The sequence below is a fragment of the Pagrus pagrus genome (assembly GCF_965226575.1).
Source record: "Pagrus pagrus genome assembly, chromosome: 14".
Lineage (NCBI taxonomy): Eukaryota > Metazoa > Chordata > Actinopteri > Spariformes > Sparidae > Pagrus > Pagrus pagrus.
Window position 1 is genome coordinate 29665084 of NC_140198.1, and position 20787 is coordinate 29685870.

General features: G+C 39.3%; 1 protein-coding gene across 10 annotated transcripts in view; it reads right to left on the reverse strand.

Moving 5' to 3' along the window:
* Positions 1-265: 265 nt before the first annotated feature.
* The window catches only part of picalma (phosphatidylinositol binding clathrin assembly protein a), an 81369-nt gene continuing 60847 nt past the window's right edge, over positions 266-20787 (reverse strand). For 2 of the 10 annotated variants that reach the window (XM_084373760.1, XM_084373755.1), the window contains 9 exons: positions 19833-19918; positions 15339-15419; positions 14009-14119; positions 6797-6895; positions 6611-6641; positions 6425-6524; positions 3645-3704; positions 3064-3165; positions 266-1698 (listed from right to left, as the gene is read on the reverse strand). In XM_084373760.1, coding sequence (XP_084229886.1) covers positions 1684-1698; positions 3064-3165; positions 3645-3704; positions 6425-6524; positions 6611-6641; positions 6797-6895; positions 14009-14119; positions 15339-15419; positions 19833-19918 — 685 coding nt within the window. In that variant the 3' untranslated portion in view covers positions 266-1683. Of the gene's footprint in view, positions 1699-3063; positions 3166-3644; positions 3705-6424; positions 6525-6610; positions 6642-6796; positions 6926-14008; positions 14120-15338; positions 15420-19832; positions 19919-20787 lie in introns of all 10 variants that reach the window. The other 8 variants (XM_084373752.1, XM_084373753.1, XM_084373754.1 and 5 more) reach the window with 5 other exon arrangements.

The following is a 20787-nucleotide window of genomic DNA, read 5'->3' on the forward strand; positions in this document are numbered from 1 at the left end:
GCAGACGATAAAATCTACATCAAATGTGACAACTACCAAAATGAAGAATAATAAAAATATGACATGGCGATATGGCATATCTTGTGATTGGCCTCACCAGTACAACGGTGGGTAATAAAGAGGAATCTCAGTGTGTTGTGGGTTTCAAAACATTAGCTTCTGACAGTATGTCTCAGGGAGCTGGTAAAATGTCCTTTTTGATAGACAACTTTGAGAGAATCTGTTGAAAGCAATAAATATTGAAGAAAAAAAAAAGGAACCAAAATCTCGTAGCTTGCACTTTATTGGAAAAATCAAACAAACAAAAATATAATCTGCAGGGACAACGCAGAAATTATGCTCAGTTAATGTAGTAAGGGTCGCGTTTATGTCCAGACCATCTTTCATGCTTGCACTTGCCCATTCGTGTGATGGCAGGATACGTTTATTTACACAAAGCACCGATCAACAGTGCTCTATTTTTCTGCACAACTAGCATGCCCACGACCCCACCCACATCACCGACCCTCTGTTACCAGTCTGTCCTGAACATACAGCCAAATCCTCCCAATGCCCCCAGATTGTCCAAACAGTGCTGGCCTATGGAAACATGATCTGAGCATGAAAGAGACCCTGCACATTTAAGTTGGAAAAGGGCAGCCAGCAGCTTTGTTAAATGTAAGAATAAATGGCATGCCAAAAGCGTCATAAGCATAAATGCAGATTCCTTTCCAAAGCAGTGTTGCCTCAATCACAAAATGTAGTGCTTTGCTGATGTGAAAAATGTCCCCACACCAAATTCATAGAAATTGACCCCACCAATTTGACAGTGTTAATGAGTTATTATGTCCATACACGTCCTCAGTATGACCCATTGAGTCACAGATAACTGTGCAAGGCATCATCTGAGTACAGAGAATATTTAGTGCCCCAACAGCAAAATGTGTCATCTCTTCAAACTTTATATTAACTTTAAAAAAAAGAAAAGAAAAATCATCTCAATCACTCAAAATCCAAATCTACAATCAATCATACCTATGTATAAACCTGAAGACCTTCCACAAGCAGGAGGTCAGTGACTAGTTACATTTACATTTTTTTTTTTTAAATGTCATCCTCTCTGTAGGTAATCATAAATAAATACAAACAATACTCAAGGAATGTCTACTCCAAACAATACACAAAAAAAGAAAGAAAACAAAAATATGTGCTATGAAGAGGAGTTTGCAATTGTTGTCCTAATCTGGGGAAACTTTAAGCAGGTAATCATGATTAATAATCAAAAAAGTGACTCCAAGCCTCAACTGGAGGAAGAGGAACAAAAAACGACAACCCAAACAGTGTGACAACAACCCAACTAAATGTGTTTGTTTTTTCCCAGGTACATCAACAGTGATGTCAGAAAGCTCTTCCATTGGGTGTTGTTTTTCTCTGAGTCCAGGATACAGTAAGGGCTGATCCCTGTCCACATGGTTTTGAATGGCAGCACGCACGCTTCTTCTTTTTCTTCTTCTTCGTCTTCTATGACTTAAACAGGCACAATGTCCACTGCGATGTCTCTCTGAGATGGCCTGAGCGGCCCCCAGTCACCATATTTTTTTATTCAAGTCTTATTTGGGCCTTTCATTCTCAGAGAGAGGTGAGTTCATTAGAAGTTAACTTTGTCATGAATCATCTTTAAACGGGAAGACTGCCCCCCCCAGGTTACATAAACTGCATCTGGTAAGAAAAGAAAAACAACAGTGTCAACTCTCGTTTTAGAAAACAGAAAATAACTGTAGACCCAGTTTTTCAAGACCAGTCTCCAGACTTAGGACATATGACGTCAAGATTCAATTTAAATATTTTTCCCCAACTCTGACGGCTTTGCCATTGTTAGACTATCACATCAGGACTTATTAAAGGTCACCAGATCAGTGGTTTTATGCCATGTCATTTTCATGTTCAAAGTCTTTTTAAAAAGGTTTTATTCTGGTGCCTTTATGCAGGTTAGGGTTAGGCAAGTTTAAATAATATAAACGGAAAATAAAGATTCCAGATCACAATCACTTGTGCTTCCTAAATGGACATGTTGATATTCCTGAAGTTAAACTGACTTTGTGTTATACTGTGACCATTAAGTGTTCCCTTAATTTTTTTGAGCAGTGTATGTACAGTATGTGACTCAGGCAAAAATGTTTACGGGGGAGGATATGTTATAAAGTTTTGTTCACATTATGTTTACTCTGATTGTCTTCAAGGAAGTCACAGCTACAGGCGACCAAATGAAACGTACAATTATTTTGAATAATATTGGAGATTTGTCTTGGTTTGAACATTGTTGGAAACATTTGGTATAATGTAAGTACACAACTTCACAATTGTTGTGTTAAAGACATGTCAAAACACATGCCTGCATGAAACTACAAGTGTAGTTCTCAAACTCCCACATCCAATACTTATTCAGTAGGAGATGAGACATTTGCAGAGTGTGCAAAGCAGCCAGTTGGGGAGTCAATTGTGACAGCATCTCGTAGGAAAGTGCTGTGATTGGCACAAAAAGTGCAAACAAGGTAAGAGTTAAATTAGGGACACAATATGGATTATTTTCAGCCGATAAGATAACCAATAATTTGACATTTTTGTCTTTTAAAAAGACATTTAACCTGTGGTCTATACACCTGAGAGTAAGAAAAGCTAAGATATAATGATGAAGCATATTCCATAGGCCTAATAAGTTCAATTCAAATTTAAAAACTTTAAAATACACAAAGTCTTTACCTGTGGGGAGCACTTGGTTTGTTGTGGAGAAAAATGACTGAAACCCAACAGCCAGAGCAATCACTGAGTTAAACACATTCGTGCATAATCTCACAAAAAGTCCCACCTCATAGAATTTGCCGGTACACTTGGCACACACACGCCCATAATTAAAGTCAATTGCTTGATTTTTCTTCAACCCAACACAAAGACATTCTCTGGCCCATCAGAGCTGAGGTGACTATCATGTATTTTGGAAGAAGTGAACACAAATGTTTATCTAGTTCAGACAGGCTGGGTTACTAAGTCAAGACGTGGAAGTAGTGGGATGTAGTCATCCATTACCTGTGCACCTGGATTGGGGCCAAAGGGGTTGGCTGGCCTCATCACAGGCTGGGTGTACATCATAGTTGGCTGTGTCATCATCATGGAACCCATGTGGGGAGGCTGATGGAAGAGAAAGGAAAGCATAGCATGATTAATATCCTTGCCCCCGCCCCCCCAAAGAAAATAAAATTTCAGGGGTCATTGCTGCCATTTCCATCTGCTCTAACAACAACTCTATGGCAGTGGGGGGAACTAGCCTGTTCAGTGATAATAACCAAAAAATATGAGGTCCTTAAATGACTGTTTAATTCAGCCTGTTGAGCAGGCTAAGACATTTGCTGTTCCTTCAGTGAATAGACTCTTCCAGATAAGGATTTGTGTTTTAGATTATATATGAAAGTATTAACATCTTTGATGATGAAGTAACTACTGTGCACAGTGATGGATGTCATTTATTCTGCTTCCAGAATAAAAGAAGTTAATGCACAAGATGCTACAGACTAAAATATAAGAAAACCTCCTTCTCTGCATGCTTGCAGAGTCTGTGTGTTTATGAGTGGAAATGAAATCTGCTGGACACACAGTCCCAGCTGACTTACCATTGCATATGCCATCATGCCCGTTGGTGTGGTTGCAGGGAAGGTCATGACAGATGGTGCCTGAGGTGACACAAAAAACAAGATGATTCCTTCTACCAAATCAGGACACAGCTCACATTTCAGTTTATTATTAGATCATAACATTTAAGTTGGACTTTAGCAAACATTGTATAACAGTGACTAAAATGAACCTTTAAACTTTTATACAGATATATGTCACGATGAAGGCTTCAGAAAGGATTGATTTAATACCAAATGTAATTAATGTCATGTTCAACTTCTGTTATGTTAACAGTTAAAAGGGTGCTTAGCAGGAGGAATTTTTTTTATTCAAATTGTGTAACCCATAAAGGGCCGACCACACCAAGAATGATTACTAGAACAATAACTATAAAAGTATACATACATCTGACAAATCACATTATTTACAAAAAGTTGTCATCACTTTAATAGCATCTTCAAACAGTGGTGCTTTAGGACACACACTCTAAAGGCATTTATTATATACATGTACACATTGCGCAGCAGAATCTTTTCATGATGGTAATGAAAGGGATACCATTGCTACTTTTAAATGCCCCAGGATACCGCATTACCGCCCAACCCTACTCACTGCTGCTCATTATACTCTTCGGCTGTAGCGACTGACCGCCTTTAGCTAACCAGACTATTTGCATTTTGTAAAGAAAATGTGTGGGAAGGGGGGTGATCTGTGGTGATCTGCTGCCGTCGCCCGCAGTGAGCAATGCTTATTGTAATTGATGTCCTGTCAGTGGTAAATTAGTCACAAAATTCTGTGTGCATGGAGAATTTCTACCAAAGTCAGACAAATTTGTACTGTCGCACCACCTAGAGATGAGTGATATCAAATGTTACCAAAAAACTGCAATAAAACAGGGAAATGACAGACAGTGTTAAAGGAGAGTAAAAAGGACATGGTGTTGATTCCTGGGGGTAGAAGTTGGTTAGAGGGCAGGTGCAGCAGCCCTTGAGCAAAGATTAGAGAGAAAAGTACAGACCCCCATCTCTAAGCACTCCTTGCTTCTCCAACAGCCCCTGCAGTGATAACAAACCCAGATTTGTCTAAAGCCCAGCCCTCTTGGGAAGGATAAGTTTCATTAACTATTCAGTCGTTGGCGAGGGAGTCACCAATGAGTCAGACGTGATGCCAGTGCCAAAATTGGTGCTTTTATCACAGACTGTGCTTGTGTCATTGCACTGAGAGCTCTCCTTCAGAATTCCTCCTTCCTGACAGTGTTTGATTTGTTTAAAGGACATCTCACTTATTGTTCCTCAGATAGTCAATAATAACGAAGCTTGTTTTTTGTATCATGTTAGGGATTATCCTTTAATGACTGCTGTGTTGTGTGCATCTGCTTCATATTGTATCAGCATCCTCAAAGTGACCAATTCTTTCATGATGGCTTTGACAAAGAAACGCCCATCAGCTTTGGATCATCACCTGACACTTTGCAACATCATCAATAACTCTGCTCATACTTGCAGCATGATCACAAGCATTGAGATAACAGTAAAAAGTTGCGGGATTACTGTCAGATGCTCTTTTTGAGTACTTTTCCAAAGTGAGACTACAGATCGAATATTTAATATAAAAACTAGGGCTGGACCAATTATCGGCTGGGCCGATTATCAGGGCCAATATGCAGCATTTTTCATTATCTGTATTGGTGTTTTTTTTCTGATTGCTGATAAAATTAATTAATTAAAAAATTAGCAACTTTGGCTCTGATGCAGCCACCTTTCTATATCAGAAGTGACCACTCTGTGATCACACTCAATGCCCCACCCTAAACACTATCTGATGTAAATATTTCTAATATTTACACGTCAAAAGTAATAGCCTATCAACACTGAATAATCTGAATCTGCTGAGTAACTAGTAATTTCAGTTATAAAATAAATTTGGAATTATGAAATAGCAGAAAATGGAAATACTCAACTACTATACTGACTTTACTGACTTTTTAGAGTGATGTGCACCTTTACAAAAATATAACCATACATTACTCTCCATATAGGCCTGCCTCTAGTCATAACAGTATAAAAAGTGCATTAGTCATTGTAGTCCATGATTGATTGTTTTAAACATCACAGTGCAATTATTCTTCACATAGAACAATTAGCAATAACAAAATACATACAATCAATTAATTATTGTCACATCATGTCATGTCTTTCTTTAGTAATTAATTATTACAAAAGTGCTGCAGTAAAACAAACTTGAAAATTAAAGGCTGCTTGGGGACCTGTTGATAAAGAATATGGTTGAGTTTGCTAATCACAATTTGATAGGACTTTTAATAAAAGTTTCACAATCTGCCTGTATAGAAACATATGGGATATTGTCAATATTTTAGCATTTATTACAATTGCTGTAGTGAAAGAACAAGAGAGTTATCACAGATGCAAGCTTGTGTATCTCAGCTACTGAAAGTAAGGAAAAAAATAAACTTTCCTATTTTTTACAACCTTCTTGAAAGTTCAAGTTATGGGAAGCCTAGGGTTACCAGGTGTTAACCTCCTGTAGGTAAAGGCCCTTTAAGGTCATTATGAGATTCAAAATGGTGGTAATTTGATTAATATAACTTTCATCAGTTAGTCCAGCCTGAACTGAAGCGCCCATATTCTTACTATAGAGTAAGAGACTATAGAGAAGAGCCTCTACCATGAAAGGGGGCTTTCAACCCAACTGATGTGCTTCTTGGGTGTTTACAGGTTGGGGAGTAAAACCAGATAGGCGCAGAGAGGCGATGGCCTACCATGGCTGCAGGGTTCCAGGTGGTAGAAGGGGCCGTCTTGGGTTGCCAGTTGGTTCCACCTGTTAGCTTCTTCTCACCAGGCTGACTCCAGTGAAGATCACTACAGAGATGAAGTAAAAAAATGTTAGTCATGTTTGGTATGCAGTGTCAGGTAGATGAAGTGAATTATTACTTGAGTACACTCACTTCTTTGCTGTGCCATTGCCAATTGCCAGATCTAAAGAGGACAGGGGAAAGTGATGAATAGACGGCCACAAAAACAACACATCTAATTTACACAAGACATTAAATTGTAGAATAGACAATGACATTTTCCAATTAGTTTCATTTATTAAATGTCTACGATCATGATTACACAAAAAGGGAACTTACTGCCAACGAGATTGGCTAGTGATGAGTCCAGGTCATTGGACACCAGTTTTTGGGGCTGTTGGCCATGTGGGGTCATGCCCTGATTGGGTGAGGATTCCACTGTGGGTTTAAGGATGCCACCTAAAACATCTTAATCAAAAGGGGGCAAAACGAAGGGAGAGGAAGGAAAGGGACGGTAGGGTGAGAGGTTGGGGGGCCCAGAACAGGTAAAGATGCAATACAACCGACAATAATACAGCATCACACAGAGACAGACACACAGCAGTACATAAAATGCACACACATGGACAGAGAGAAGATGTTGAGCGTGGATGAGGCAGGAAGCAGGGCTCACAGAAAAATACTCATCAAGCCAAGACTGTGAGAGAAGAGTGTATGTCCAGTCAACTCACCCAGTCATGCATATGCCATGCAAAAAGCCAAGGCCCCACGGAGTGTGTTCAACCCCAGGACAATAGAAAAGAGAAAAAAAAAAACTGTGAGATTGTGAGCAGCATAGGACCAAGTGTGGGTGTAAAAGATTCAAGGTACTATATGTAGTTAGAAACATCATTTTATTCTTTCCAAAATTATTGCTGATACATTGGTATAGCAACATAGAAGTCAAATCTACTAGAATGCTGGTCTCATGAGTGATTTTTTGTACACATCCACAGATTAAAACATAATCATAAACGGCTTTCCATAAGGACATGGAACAGCCAGCCAGTGGGAAAAAACATAGCCAGTTAAGGGGGTCTGCCCCCCGCAAAAATATTTTGGCCATATGAGTCCCAATTTGGTGGCTTCTGGCACATTCTAATGCTGTTATTCAATCATATACATTGATCTTAATTATTATGTATTTAAATGAGTTTGCCTTCCAGACTGTAAATATGTAATAAATTATTGTAAAGGAGAACAAGGCTTCTTGTGCATACAGTGGCCTAAAAATACATGGATAAAAATATTAATTAATATTTTAAAAAACACAGGTTTAATTTAAGAATGCACATTAATATTACTCAATGTCAGGTTATCCAAATATGTAAACCTTGGATAACATGTAAGGTGTGAAAAATGCAGTAAATATAGATAATAAAGTTGATCATGAATTGAAAATATTTGACAATTAAAAAGATACAAACAAACAAGTAAACAAAATACAAATAGGAAATCTAAAATTCCTATGATTGGCTGGTAAATACGACATTGTAATACAGATATTCTAACTAAGACAATGGGAACACTTCTTCTACTACACCATCTTTTCTATGGGTTAAAAACAGATTGAAAAAGTGGGCTGATTATAAAGTATAAACGTGCATTTTGGGCTCTGTAAGTTTCGTGTTGTATGCCTCATTTGTTTGTCCTCATGTCAAAAGAACCACTGTCATAAAGATTAGCCTTTTTTCATATTAAAGACAGCCACTTTTTTTAAACTGAACTGATCATTATTATTTTATTAGTACAATGATAAACTTTGTTTATTTTTCTTCCTGTTATTATTACGATTATTATTATTGTTATTTTTTTAGTTTTATTTTTTTGTTCTTATTCTTATTGTAGATTGTTGGGGGGGATGTGATATGTTGTGTTTTTAAAATTTTAAAATCAATAAACAAAAAAAAAAGACAGTCACTTTTTTATGAGACATGAATGCAGGGTTTTGGATATGTTTAGAACAACTGGCTGGTTTTAGGTTTGACCAGCCCATGAACAGCGACCGGTCGGTGACAGTTGACGACAAGGTGTGTTGTTAGATAAATCTGTTGCATTGGTTTTTCCTTTGGTTTAACATTGGGGTTGAGGATTATGCATGCAAAATAAAATACAGAGGCTGCCTTCTCTGAACTGGGGGATCAAACTTTTAACTGCAGTGCACTAGAGACCTACTCCTTCTGTTTTTACCTTTCACAATAAGAGTCCCAGATATACCAGTATACACTGCAGAAATGCTTATGGGGGGGAACTTCAATTCAATTAGACCATTTTATACAGGTCACTCAATAAAATAGCTTTGAGGGGGTGTGGCTAGACATGCAATGGAGGAGACGTGTTTTTAGATAGCTCCGCTAATAACCGAACTAAAACACATTTTTTCCCACACTTTCAGACCTAAATCCTTACACCATGGCTCCTAAACCTGCAACTTAGAAAACTGCGCCAAAGGACCTAACCTCAGGCTTGTGGTCGACCGAAGAAAAGTTTGGTGAACTAGCTAGAAGCCACAAAGCTAATGCTACAGCGGGGGATTCGGCCTGCACGCTTTCAATGTCAAAAGAGCCGTGGCCATCTGACCAGCTTTTCGCAATCAGTAATCTGAACAAAAACCTGGAGGACAAGTTTGTCAGTCTATCAAACCAAATACAAGAGCTCCAGTCAAATGTCACGGAGACCAGAGAGCGTCTCCAGACGCGTGAATCTGGTGTCAATAACCACAACAGCCGCATCGATGCACTGGAGTCACTCTGCAGCGCCCTTAAGACGGACAACAAATATATGAAAACAAAGTTGGAAGACCTAGAATCCAGGTCCAGACATCAAAACATCAGAATGGTCGGGATCCAAGAGGGCGCTGAGAATGGAAGAGCTACTGAATTTATCGCTGAGCTGATACCAGCTATATAAGGGAAGGAGCACTTCAAAACGGAGCTCAAAGTCGACCGCGCTCACTGGTCTCTCGCTGCCAAGCCGGCCAGCAGCGCGCCCCGAGACCATTCATCGCCAGGCTTCACCATCCACCATCCCGGGTCTTCATCCTAAGGCTGGCCATTGAGAACCATCCCATCCACTACAACAAAAGACTATGCGCCAACGAAAGCAATTCGACGGGGTCCGGGAGAAATGTAAAGTGGCTAAAATCCACTAGGCTCAGCTGACGCCAAACGCTTCCTTGCTTTCCACCGTGAGTCTCTTCGCCAGGATTAGACTGTGCCTGTGTGTCTCAGGACTGGTACAACGATCTACATCCTACTCCATACCGTACAGGCTAAGTACGATAATAATATGTTCGACAATTTAAAAAGTAAAAAAAGAAAAAAGTGTTGGACAATAAGTATAAAAGTAGGGAAACTATTTTGCTTCAGCGCCCCGGCAATAACAAAACATGCATCTGTTAAATCTTTTATTAAGAATAATTTCTGGGGCTGAAAATTGAAGTTAACTGTGTTGCCATTTAATGTTATACTGTCATGCGGAGCTATGTTTGGCCAGAACTGTTCTCCTTAGTTTGGGTCATATAATGAAACGTGCCAAAGTTTTTTCACATTTGAAATCTTTGTCAGCAGACATACTATTTCTTCAAGAAACCCATGTTAGACATAAATTCAAAAACACATTGAAGGTCCACTGGATAGACCAGATGTACCAGGCTAACTTAAGTGCCAAAGCAAGAGGAGTGGCAATATTGTTCAGGAAAAATGTCCCCTTTATCCATTCACCCACTGTCGCTGACCCTGAAGGGAGGTTTCTAATTGTATCTGGCTCCTTAAACTCCTTTCCGATTACACTTGTAAATGTATAAGGCCCCAACTTCGACAGCCCACTCTTTTTTCAAAAAGTTTTCAACAGCATACCAAACTTGTCTGATAATGTTGTGATCGGCGGAGATTTTAATTGTATAATGGATCCTCTCCTCGATAAACAATTTGCAAAAACGCTTCAAAAATAAAACTCAAGCATTTGCTTAAAAACACTAATGGAAAGCTTGAATTTAGTAGACACATGGAGGCTCTCACATCCAATCAACAGAGACTACTCTTTTTTCTCCCCAGTCCACAAAGCATATTCTCAAATAGACTACTTTCTGCTGGATTCAAAACTGATATCAATAGCTCAGTATGTACCACCCCATTTTAATATCTGACCACGACCCACTGTCAGTGAGGTTAAAGTTAGGTGAACAAACATTAAAAAATGGTCAATGGCGATTTGATGCAATGCTGCTAAAAGATACGAAATTTAAAAATTACCTAGACAAACACATCTCCCACCTCACTCGGAGAGGTCAATGATTTAGTCCTATGGGAATCACTGTAGGCAGTTATAAGAGGCCACATAATATCATTTGTAGCTAATAAGAAGAGAAAAGATAATAATCGGCTTAGAGAAATAAATCGGGACTTAGAAAACCTTGAAAACTCTTATAAAGAAAACCCCTACATTACCAATCTCCCTAGTTGGTTGCATTAATGCCCTAAAAACGGTTACTTTCCCTAGATTCCTATACATGCCTTTAGGAATGCCTATATTCCCCTATACTACTTCAAGAAACTGGACTCCATCATCTCCTCATTTATCTGGAACAACAAGATAGCGAGAATATCAAAGAAGCATCTATGCAAGGACAAATTAAGAGGAGGGATTGGCCTCCCTCGTTTTCAACTCTATTACTGGGCAGCAAACTTGAGAGTTCTGTCCCTGTGGCGCAAAAGTCTAACGGCGGACCCCTCTCTAATCTCAAAACCTTCTTGGCCCCAGATTGAACAGGCAGCCTGAGGAAGTACGTCTTTTCCCGCGCTTTTGAACAATCCCGCCAAGGCCAAACTCCCAACACACATAACGAATCCTGTCATTCTAAATACCTTGAGAAGATGGAGGCAAATTCAATCTTTCCTAGATCTCCCCAAAGTCTACCTAGATAGCCCTATTTGCAAAAATCATGCCTTCATTCCAGGTTTAGACGATCCCATTTTCTCTATATGGAAGGATAAGAACATTGTCAAAATTGGAGATTTGTACACCAAGGGGAAACTTGCATCCTTCCAACAACTGCAACAGTCCCACAACATACCATCATCACATTTTTTTTTAGATACAGTGGTATGAAAAAGTTTAGGCACCCCTCTGAGGCTCCATAACAATGTACTCTGTCTTCACAGAAAATGATCACAGTGGCATGCCATTCATCTTCTAATAAAAGCTGAGTACTGGAGTATTTTCAAAACAAAGATTTTTAGTGTAGCAATATTAAGTTTTATGAAATTACATCAGACGTAAAAAATAGGCTGTGCAAAAATTTGGGCACCCTTGTCATTTTGTTTGATTTGAATACCTGTAACTACTTAACACTGATTAATTGGAACACAAAATTGGTTTGGTGAGCTCATTAAGCCTTGAACTTCACAGACAGGTGCACCTAATCATGAGAAAAGGTATTTAAGGTGGCCAATTGCAAATTGTTCTTCTCTTTGACTCTCCTCTGAAGAGTGGCAACATGGGGGCCTCAAAACAACTCTCAAATGACCTGAAAACAAAGATTGTTCAACATTATGGTTTAGGGGAAGGCTACAAAAAGCTATCTCACAGATTTCAGCTTTTTCCACAGTTTCCACTGTGAGGAACATAGTGAGGAAATGGAAGACCACAGGCACAGTTCTTGTTAAGGCCAGAAGTGGCAGGCCAAGAAAAATATCGGAGGGGAAAAGGTGAAGGATGGTGAGAACGGTCAAAGACAACCCACAGACCACCTCCAAAGACCTACAACATCATCTTGCTGCAGATGGTGTCACTGTGCATTGTTCAACAATTCAACCCACTTTCCACAAGGAGAAGCTGTACGGGAGAGTGATGCGGAAGAAGCTTTTTCTGCACACACGCCACAAACAGAGTCGCTTGAGGTATGCAAAAGCACATTTGGACAAGCCAGCTTCATTTTGGAATAAGGTGCTGTGGACTGATGAAACAAGGATTTGGGTAATTTGGTCATAACAAAGGGCGTTATGCATGGTGGCAAAGGAACACAGCATTCCAAGAAAAACACTTGCTATCCACAGTGAAATTTGGTGTGGGGCTGTGTGGTAGGGCTGGGCGATAAATCGACATAATCGATTAATTCGAGTTTGTGGATTAGGACGATTTTAAAAAATGAAAATAGATTTTCTCTTTAAGTTCCTCCTCCACCGCCGCTGCTCCCCATGGGCTCCCGTAGTTCATAGTGGGCTCCGCCCTCCCCCCGCGTTGTCTTCCCAAAGAAAGACAAACACAAGCAACATTGCCGCAAGCACGGAGTTTGTCCCCAAAAAAGGTTCCGACTTCGAACAAATTACGCTCCGGTGTAAAGTTTGTTTAAAGCCTGTCGCCACTAAAGCTAGCAGCACGACCAATTTATTTCAGCATTTAAGACAGAAGCATGCAGCAGAGTGGGACAAATGTTGTTCTCTATGTGATGCACAAGACCACAGCAGCCCACAAACACACGCTAAGAAGCAGTCAACTTTAGGAGTCATTTTCTCATTGCATCCCATATGACAAGAAAGGGTCCCGGTGGAAAGCTGTAACGGATGCTATCACGCTGCATATCACTAAAGACATGGTGCCCATATATACTGTGGAAAAGTCGGGGTTCATCCACATGAAAACGTTGGACCCCAGGTATTCACATTCATATAACTGTAGTTGCCAATGTCAGTGCTTTTATTTTAATTTTTTTATTTTTGTGTCTCTCTTTCTTCGTTGTTTTTTTTTCTGTTGCCTTTTCGTTCAGAATATTTTTATTATTCAAGCTATGTAGACTACTTTATTATTATTATTTATTTTATTTCTCCTTGTATTTACATCTTGTTCCATTTTTTCTATATAGAGTTCTTTATATTTGTGCTTTGTTTAAACTGGACATCATCTCACTTTGACTCTGTTTCTCAAAGAAGCTTGTTATAGAAATGTACATGCTCCCTGTCCTTGAAAAACTTTACTTTTTTACTTTACTTTCATAGCTTTGAAATGTTCGATAAAGTGGGGTATAGTGCAATTCATTTTCAGTTTAATGTTTGTTGTACAAAAAAGCTCTGTCCAGTTATAGAGCACTTTATTTCAAGACTTGTGTAAGTGGGAGTGAGAGACAGTCCTGTAACCTGGTGCAATTTTTGAGAAAATTTAATTGTTAGGCCTATTTGATAGACAGTGTTTCATTATGAACATAAAAATTGCGTATGCTGTCAATAATGGTTATTAGGGAAAAAAACAAAAATGTAATCAGCCTTAATCATAAGCGGTAGGTCACACTTTTAGAAATTCGTAAATCGGCTAAGAATATTACAATCAGAGCATTTCTTATTCATAGTCCACATAAACCACACCCACCCTCAAACAGATCTATGAATCCCATGTGATCCCATGAATGTGCAATCTGTCCCCAAACCTTCAGGTGGCGGCAGTGTACATGAGATGTGCTAGATCTCAAAGAGCAATGGGAAGAGAAAATGTCAGAGTGTGGAGGAGTTCAACATTTACCTGTAGAATCCAGGTTGTTGGCATTGGTGTTGTTTCCAAATACTGAGTCAAAATCAACGTTAAGGCCTCTAGAGTTCTGTGGCTGCTTGGGTGCCGGGGAGGCTGTAAACCCTGGTGAGGCAAAGAGAAAACTGTCAGGATCCAGATATTGATGCCACAACAGCTCTGTTCGACCCAACATAACCACAAGCAGGTAGAAAAACATTAACAACATTCTTCCTTTCTTAGAACCATTCACATACTTACAAGCCACATGTTTTTCAGTCTAAATATATTTGACAATGCTAGATGCTTTGTACCAGACCAAGCTACTTCACCTTAAAAACAACAATGTAGTTGTGTATTTAGTGTATAAAGAAGTCTGGTGATGTCATGTCATACTGTCTCTCTCTCTCATGTCTAAGCACACCATTATATCATGCTCTTATACAGTTGTTGACTAGACCTTGCAGATACAACAGTGTTCAATTCTAAACTTTCTAAACTAAACTATCTAAACTATTCTTACCACAAAAAGACTCATTAGGGCACCCATCCTGACCACTGCAGTAATTCAGTAGCAGGATACTTTTGTTCTATTTAAGACCACTGGTTAGGGCCGACCGTACCACATACAGTGTACAGTAGCCTTTACCATTCAAGGAAACTTTCATTTATTAGAGGGCAAAACACCCATTTTCTATATAAGCCCAACACAGTCTCAACACAGGTTTGATGCCTCAGGATAATTTTCTATTTCCTTGTCACCAATGCACTGAAATGGTACACTCCACCGAGAATTTCATAATTAAAATTATCTCAAGCATCTTTTTCTGCATTATAATCTGTAAAAAGACAATTTACATGTCGGCGCATATCAGGCAACATATACATCGATACAGATATATATGTGAAAGGCCATTATCGGTCGATAATATCGGCTAACCAATATATCAGTCAGGCTCTAATCTAATATATACATATGAGAATTATCAGGACAAGAAGTGGAGCAGGAGGGGATATTTCGAAACTAAAGTGATGACAGTGAACTGAGCACGAGTGCTTGTGGCCACTTAAGCTGCACCGCTGAAGCGTTTATAGAACCTGATAATGTTAGGAAAGCAGGAAAGAGCTCAAAACAGTAAGTTCAATAGAAAAAGTCTACACAACTGTATTGTAACGTTGGTCATAAAGGTGGTACCTACAGAGCAAAATGTTTTCGTAGGTGGTTCAAAGTGTAAAAAGTTTGAGCAACACTTTTTTATTTTAATTTTGGATCAGCACATCTGGTGTATTAAGTTGGATTTTTGAATGGGACAGGTAACACCTTGATCAACCTCGGTGTACCTACCTCTGAATAGACCAGCTACAGCAGGGGGCTCAGACTGGAAGAGAGGAGTGGTGTTGTAAGGGCTTGGCCCACAGAAGGAGTCTGACAGACAGCAACAACAGCAGACAGGCGAAAAAACAGACAGAAAGACAAGGAGAAAGAAGAGGGGAGAAGATTATGAAGATACAAGACCAGAAAAGGAGGCCAAACAATTGTGGGAATGGCTTTTTAACTGAGGGAAAACAAAGATCAGGATTTGCAGGGACAAAAGCAGAGGAAGGCAGCACTCATCACATGGCCAGACTAAATACAGGGCAAAATTCAAGAGAAGTACACAACTAGTGGCTAGCCACAAAACAATACTGGTTCACACACCGGCTTATGGGAAGCAGGGGAGGCAGCGTTTTAACACTTTTTTACACAGTGTAATAATACGTGAATTGTCATGAGTAGAATCAGGCTGACGTGGTGTCAAATGTTACACAACATCTCACTACTCTCATATCAGCAATCTAGCAGCAATACATTTGTCCACCATAGTACCTGTAATAAAAGTCTCTATCTGTGTAGCAGTATCAAGATCAGATGCCAGGGAAAAGCTTGAGTCAAGAAAGGGGTTGTAATGATCTAGACAAAAACAAAAATGCTGCTCATTTATATGGACATTCATGCATCACAGAGGTTTGGCCTTAGACAAAGACAAAAAGCAAATAAAAGATTAAAACAGCCTAATGAAAGAATGTTAAGAGCTGAGAAAATAAGCATTTGGGAACTTAGCCTGATTGTGGAAGGAAACAAATATTTGCAGTAGGGCAGCATGCCAGAGTGTCAAGAAACAGTATGTTCCTACAAGTGACCCTAAAACACGATAGGCATTTCCCCCATTTGTTTCCTTACTGCTCTGACGTATTCTTCTATGAATTCACTCAATACACAATCTAAATTATAAAGTGAAATGAAGGATGTTATAAGACTTGTTACATCAGTATGCCACATTACTGTAGCATGTTTTGTAGATACGCAATGAAATCTAGACTGTAAAAGAAAAGACAGGATGCAGAAAACCATCCCACCAAACACTTCATGGCTAGGTGTCCGAGAGGACAGGGTGCTGTGGACAGGTGGACAGCATCGACAACAGGTAGTGTGAGGAAAGTGTTAGAGTTAGCAATGGATTCCTCCACAGCTTCTGCAGCAGAGATGAAAATATCTAAGTGTGCAGAGGGGGAGAAAAAAGGAAGAGAAAAAGAAGGAACAGAGACATTTTGATGGAGAGGAGGGTGAGGAAAGTTAAAAAGAGAAGTTAAATAAGTGCATGCAAGATGACATGCAGGGGAAAAATGTCAGTGATGCAGTTGAGAAGGATTAAAACAGTGTTGGAGATACAGCTGCAGGCTTTTATTGTGCACTTTATTGAACGGCTCTTATTGGCCTGAATTTCAGGCCTGATGACCAACTTTATCACAACTGCTTCAAGCTGTCCACAGGTTAAAGGTCTTCATTATCAGAAGGGTCAGAGTCCAGCACAGGGACTCATATCCAAAGTGCTTACATTAAAACAGCTGTGTATGATGTCTGTGTTCAGACTGTGTGTCAGTTTGGAGATAGTTTCCTGTAATCTGGCCTTTCCATTCTTGAGGCTTATGAATGGTTTGCACCTTGTGGTGAACCCTCTGTATTTGCTCTTGTGAAGTCTTCTCTTTATGGTAGACTTGGATAATGATACACCTACTTCCTGGAGAGTCTTCTTCACTTCACTAGATGTTGTGAAGGGGTTCTTCTTTACCATGGAAAGGATCCTGCGATCATCAACCGCTGTTGTCTTCTGTGGACATCCAGGCCTTTTTGTATTGCCGAGCTCACCAGTGCGTTCCTTTTTTCTCAGAATGTACCAAACTGTTGATTTTGCCACTCCTAATGTTTCTGCTATCTCTCTGATGGATTTTTTCTTTTTTCACAGCCTAAGGATGGCCTTTTTCACTTGCATTGAGAGCTCCTTAGACCGCATGTTGTGGCAACAGCTTCCAAATGAAAATGCCACACCTGAAGTCAACTCCAGACCTTTTACCTGTTTAATTGATGATGAAATAAGGAGGGAATGGCCCACACCTGCTCATGAAACAGATTTTGGCTCAATTGTCCAATTACTTTAGGTCTCTTGAAATGAGGGGACTATGTATGAACATTTTTGCAATTCCTAAACCCTTCCTCCTATTTTGATTGTAAATACCCTCAAACTAAAGCTGAAAGTCTGCACTTCAATTTCATCTCGATTATAAGTGTGAATGCTTGCAGCATTTACACTAATTTTACACAAAATTACACAAATCTGATTTTTCCCATTCATCCTTATGGGGAATTTTTTTAATTTCGTTCTGCTAGTACTTCAGCATACGTTCAGCTAGAGAAACCGTTCAACTATCAAAATGTTCAGCTTTTTAAGCTCTTACAGCCTTGTACTTTTCAGCTTTCTGCCTTTTCAGCTTTTAAAAAAAAAAAAAAAAAATACAATGGAAGTGAATGGAAAAATCTTCAAATCCTCTTCCAAACCACCCGACCTTCAACCTCTTCTCGTCCCTCATACTTTAAGCTACAGACACCATTCCAACTTTTTAAGAATTACAAGACTTTGAACTATTGGGCATGTATTCAGCTTTTTAAAATCTTGTACGGTTTTGAAATCATCACAGTTTTAGTTTTAAGGATTTTTTAGCTCGTCTTCTGGGTTTATAATGGGTGTGTATTGCGTGACCTAGAGTGCGTGACATCATTGCTAGAGTGCAGAGCAGCTGCAAAAACTTTAGAAAAAATTATCTTGAACTTGATTTAGATCCCACATCTTTTACTTCACATAGACAACATAGAAATGTAGGAAATCTTGTTGGCTTTCAGCTGATGGTCTTATTTCAGATGTAGGACATATACTTTTGGTTGTAGAAGCAACAAGCACTCCAGCAACTCCCCCATAAGCCTCAATGTTAACTTTGAGCCTAAATCTCTGGAGTGGAGCAGACGGTACCCGTTTTGTCTCTCGCTCTTGTGCCCTCATTTTTCGCTCTACAGAAATAAAAAAGACATCACAGAGTTCAGCAATGTCTCCTGTTACTCACTGTATACATATTTTGGCCAGAACCATTACACTTTTTTCTAGACTCGCAGGAGTTTGGGAGGTGTTTTCCCATTCATTCTTACGGGGAAATTTTCAATTTTGGTTCTGCTACTGCTAAAGCATATTTTCAACTAGAGAAACCGTTTAGCTATCAAAATGTTCAGCCTTTTTAGCCCACTCAGCCTATTACTTGCTTTCTGCCTTTTTAGCTTTTTCAAATATTCAGCTTTATGTTCAGCTAGAGAAACTGTTCAGCTATCAAAATGTTCAGCTTTTCAGCTTTGGAAAAATTCAGCCTTTCTGCAAAATCTTGACCATTCATTCTCATAGTTTTATGCATTTCAGGCAAGTATTTTCCAGTACATTCAGCAGTTTTTCCAAAATGTCTTCAGCCATCCGTATTCACACTGTATTTTTGCAGGAAATGCAATTTTTCTAGTTTCATTTCAAATCCATTGTGGTAGCGTACAGGGCCAAAATTATGAAAATTGGGTCATTGTCCATTGTCCAAATATTTCCGGCCTAACTGTAAGTACCCTCATTTAACATGTAACATGACACTGGCAAGCAAAGTTTTCTGCAGACACGGAAAAGTCCTTAAATTCAATGTGTGCCATTTTTTTTATATTTAAAACTGCAGTGCGGACCTGTTGTCTCCCCCTTCTCTGGGTGAGAGCTCGTCCCATCCTAGACTTTCTTTTTTATGTGGGGCACCAGAAAACTTTTCTTGGATGCTTCTTCCATTTTTCTGCCATACTCCTGGTTGCTATACCTACTCCATCGCTATGGTTGTGCCCCACTTCAGCTCTGGCAAAATAGTCATTGCTGGCTGATGTAAAAATCCTCACTACTGGTGCATCATAATTGCATAATCAGCATTGTGAAAACTTGTTTGTCAAGGGCATGAACATAACTGACATTCATTTATGTATTTAAGTCCCAAAGTCCAGCTTTGATATTCATTTAAAAATCTGACATGCAAACGCAGGCAAATTGTTGCAAATAAAATGGTTCAACACACTCAAAACCCAAAACCCATTCACGAAAACATGACCTGAGAACGTAAATCTGCTACATGAGTATGGGAGACATTGTGTTTATAGGGCCAGTAGGGCTAGGTGATGTTTAACAGAAAAAATACACCACCAAGTTCAGGTCAAAATATATGGCCACACCTGACAAAAACGACATCAATAATATAAGTAGGTCCCACAAGTGGGTATTAAAAAGTTGCCATTAATAATACTTCTGTTTTGCCTTCTCAGCTTCTCTTTAATTCTCTTTTTCTGTATTCATGTATATAACATTTAATCTGAATAACAAAACTGTAAACAAATTGACTGTGAGCACTGTGTTGAATGACAGATGTATAAGTGTGTTTGTAAATGTGGCACGGGAGCTCTCACCTCCCCATGTGTTTGAGCTGGAGACAGGCAGTGGCTGCTGGAAAGCTGGCTGCAGGTCCAGCAGGTCATTGGCTGCCTTTGAGTTGCTAGAAGGAATGAGCAGGAAAAAAAGGGGCACAGAGGATAAATCAGTCACTCATTGCCAAAACATTAGGGTGTGTCCTCAGTTTCAAGGTTGCTCTTACAAGTAAAAACCACTGCAGATTTGTCCCCAGCATTGACACTGAACGTCAAATTCATTTCTGTCCATTTGCTTAAGCATTATCATTTTTATTGCATTTTGTTTGCGCTGGATCAAATCAGGTTCTACACAAGGATCAAAGTTTTATCTAATCTTAGAGAACCAAGAACCTGTGAAGCCATTCGGTTTTGCAACAACCATCTACTTGCAGTTAGCTAATCCTTCCAACTCCATTAAGCAACATCTATGTACCAACCTTTAAGGTGTAAAATCACAAAAAGCTTAAGCACATGAGTTGACAAAAAATAAAATTGATTTAAAGGGAAATGCCAATATTTTTAGACCTGGGTCCTACAGATGTCTCTCCTGTCAAATGATGTGCTTGCCGCTGTGTTAAAGTGAAACTCAAAATGCAACCTAGGCTTTTTTGTGAAGGAACCCGAGTCAAACCTTCGTGTAAAAGCATAATTACGACGAAAAAGCCACTTTTAAGATTTACCATACTTTCGTTTTTGGGTCAAAATTATTTTCAATTGCGTGCTAGGGGCAACATTACGGTAGCATCAAAATCGCTATTTTTAAAACACTAAGAAGACTCGACACAACATGAAACTTTGCTCGTAGTATCACCAGGGTCTCTACACATGAACACGAGCATTGTCGATGACAGTAAAATCCTGATGACAGGATTTAACTTTAACCCTGTTTAACCACAATTGTGCTTAGCACTGCCATACTACGTATTTTGGCTGGTTTACTCCACAGGAAGCGGAT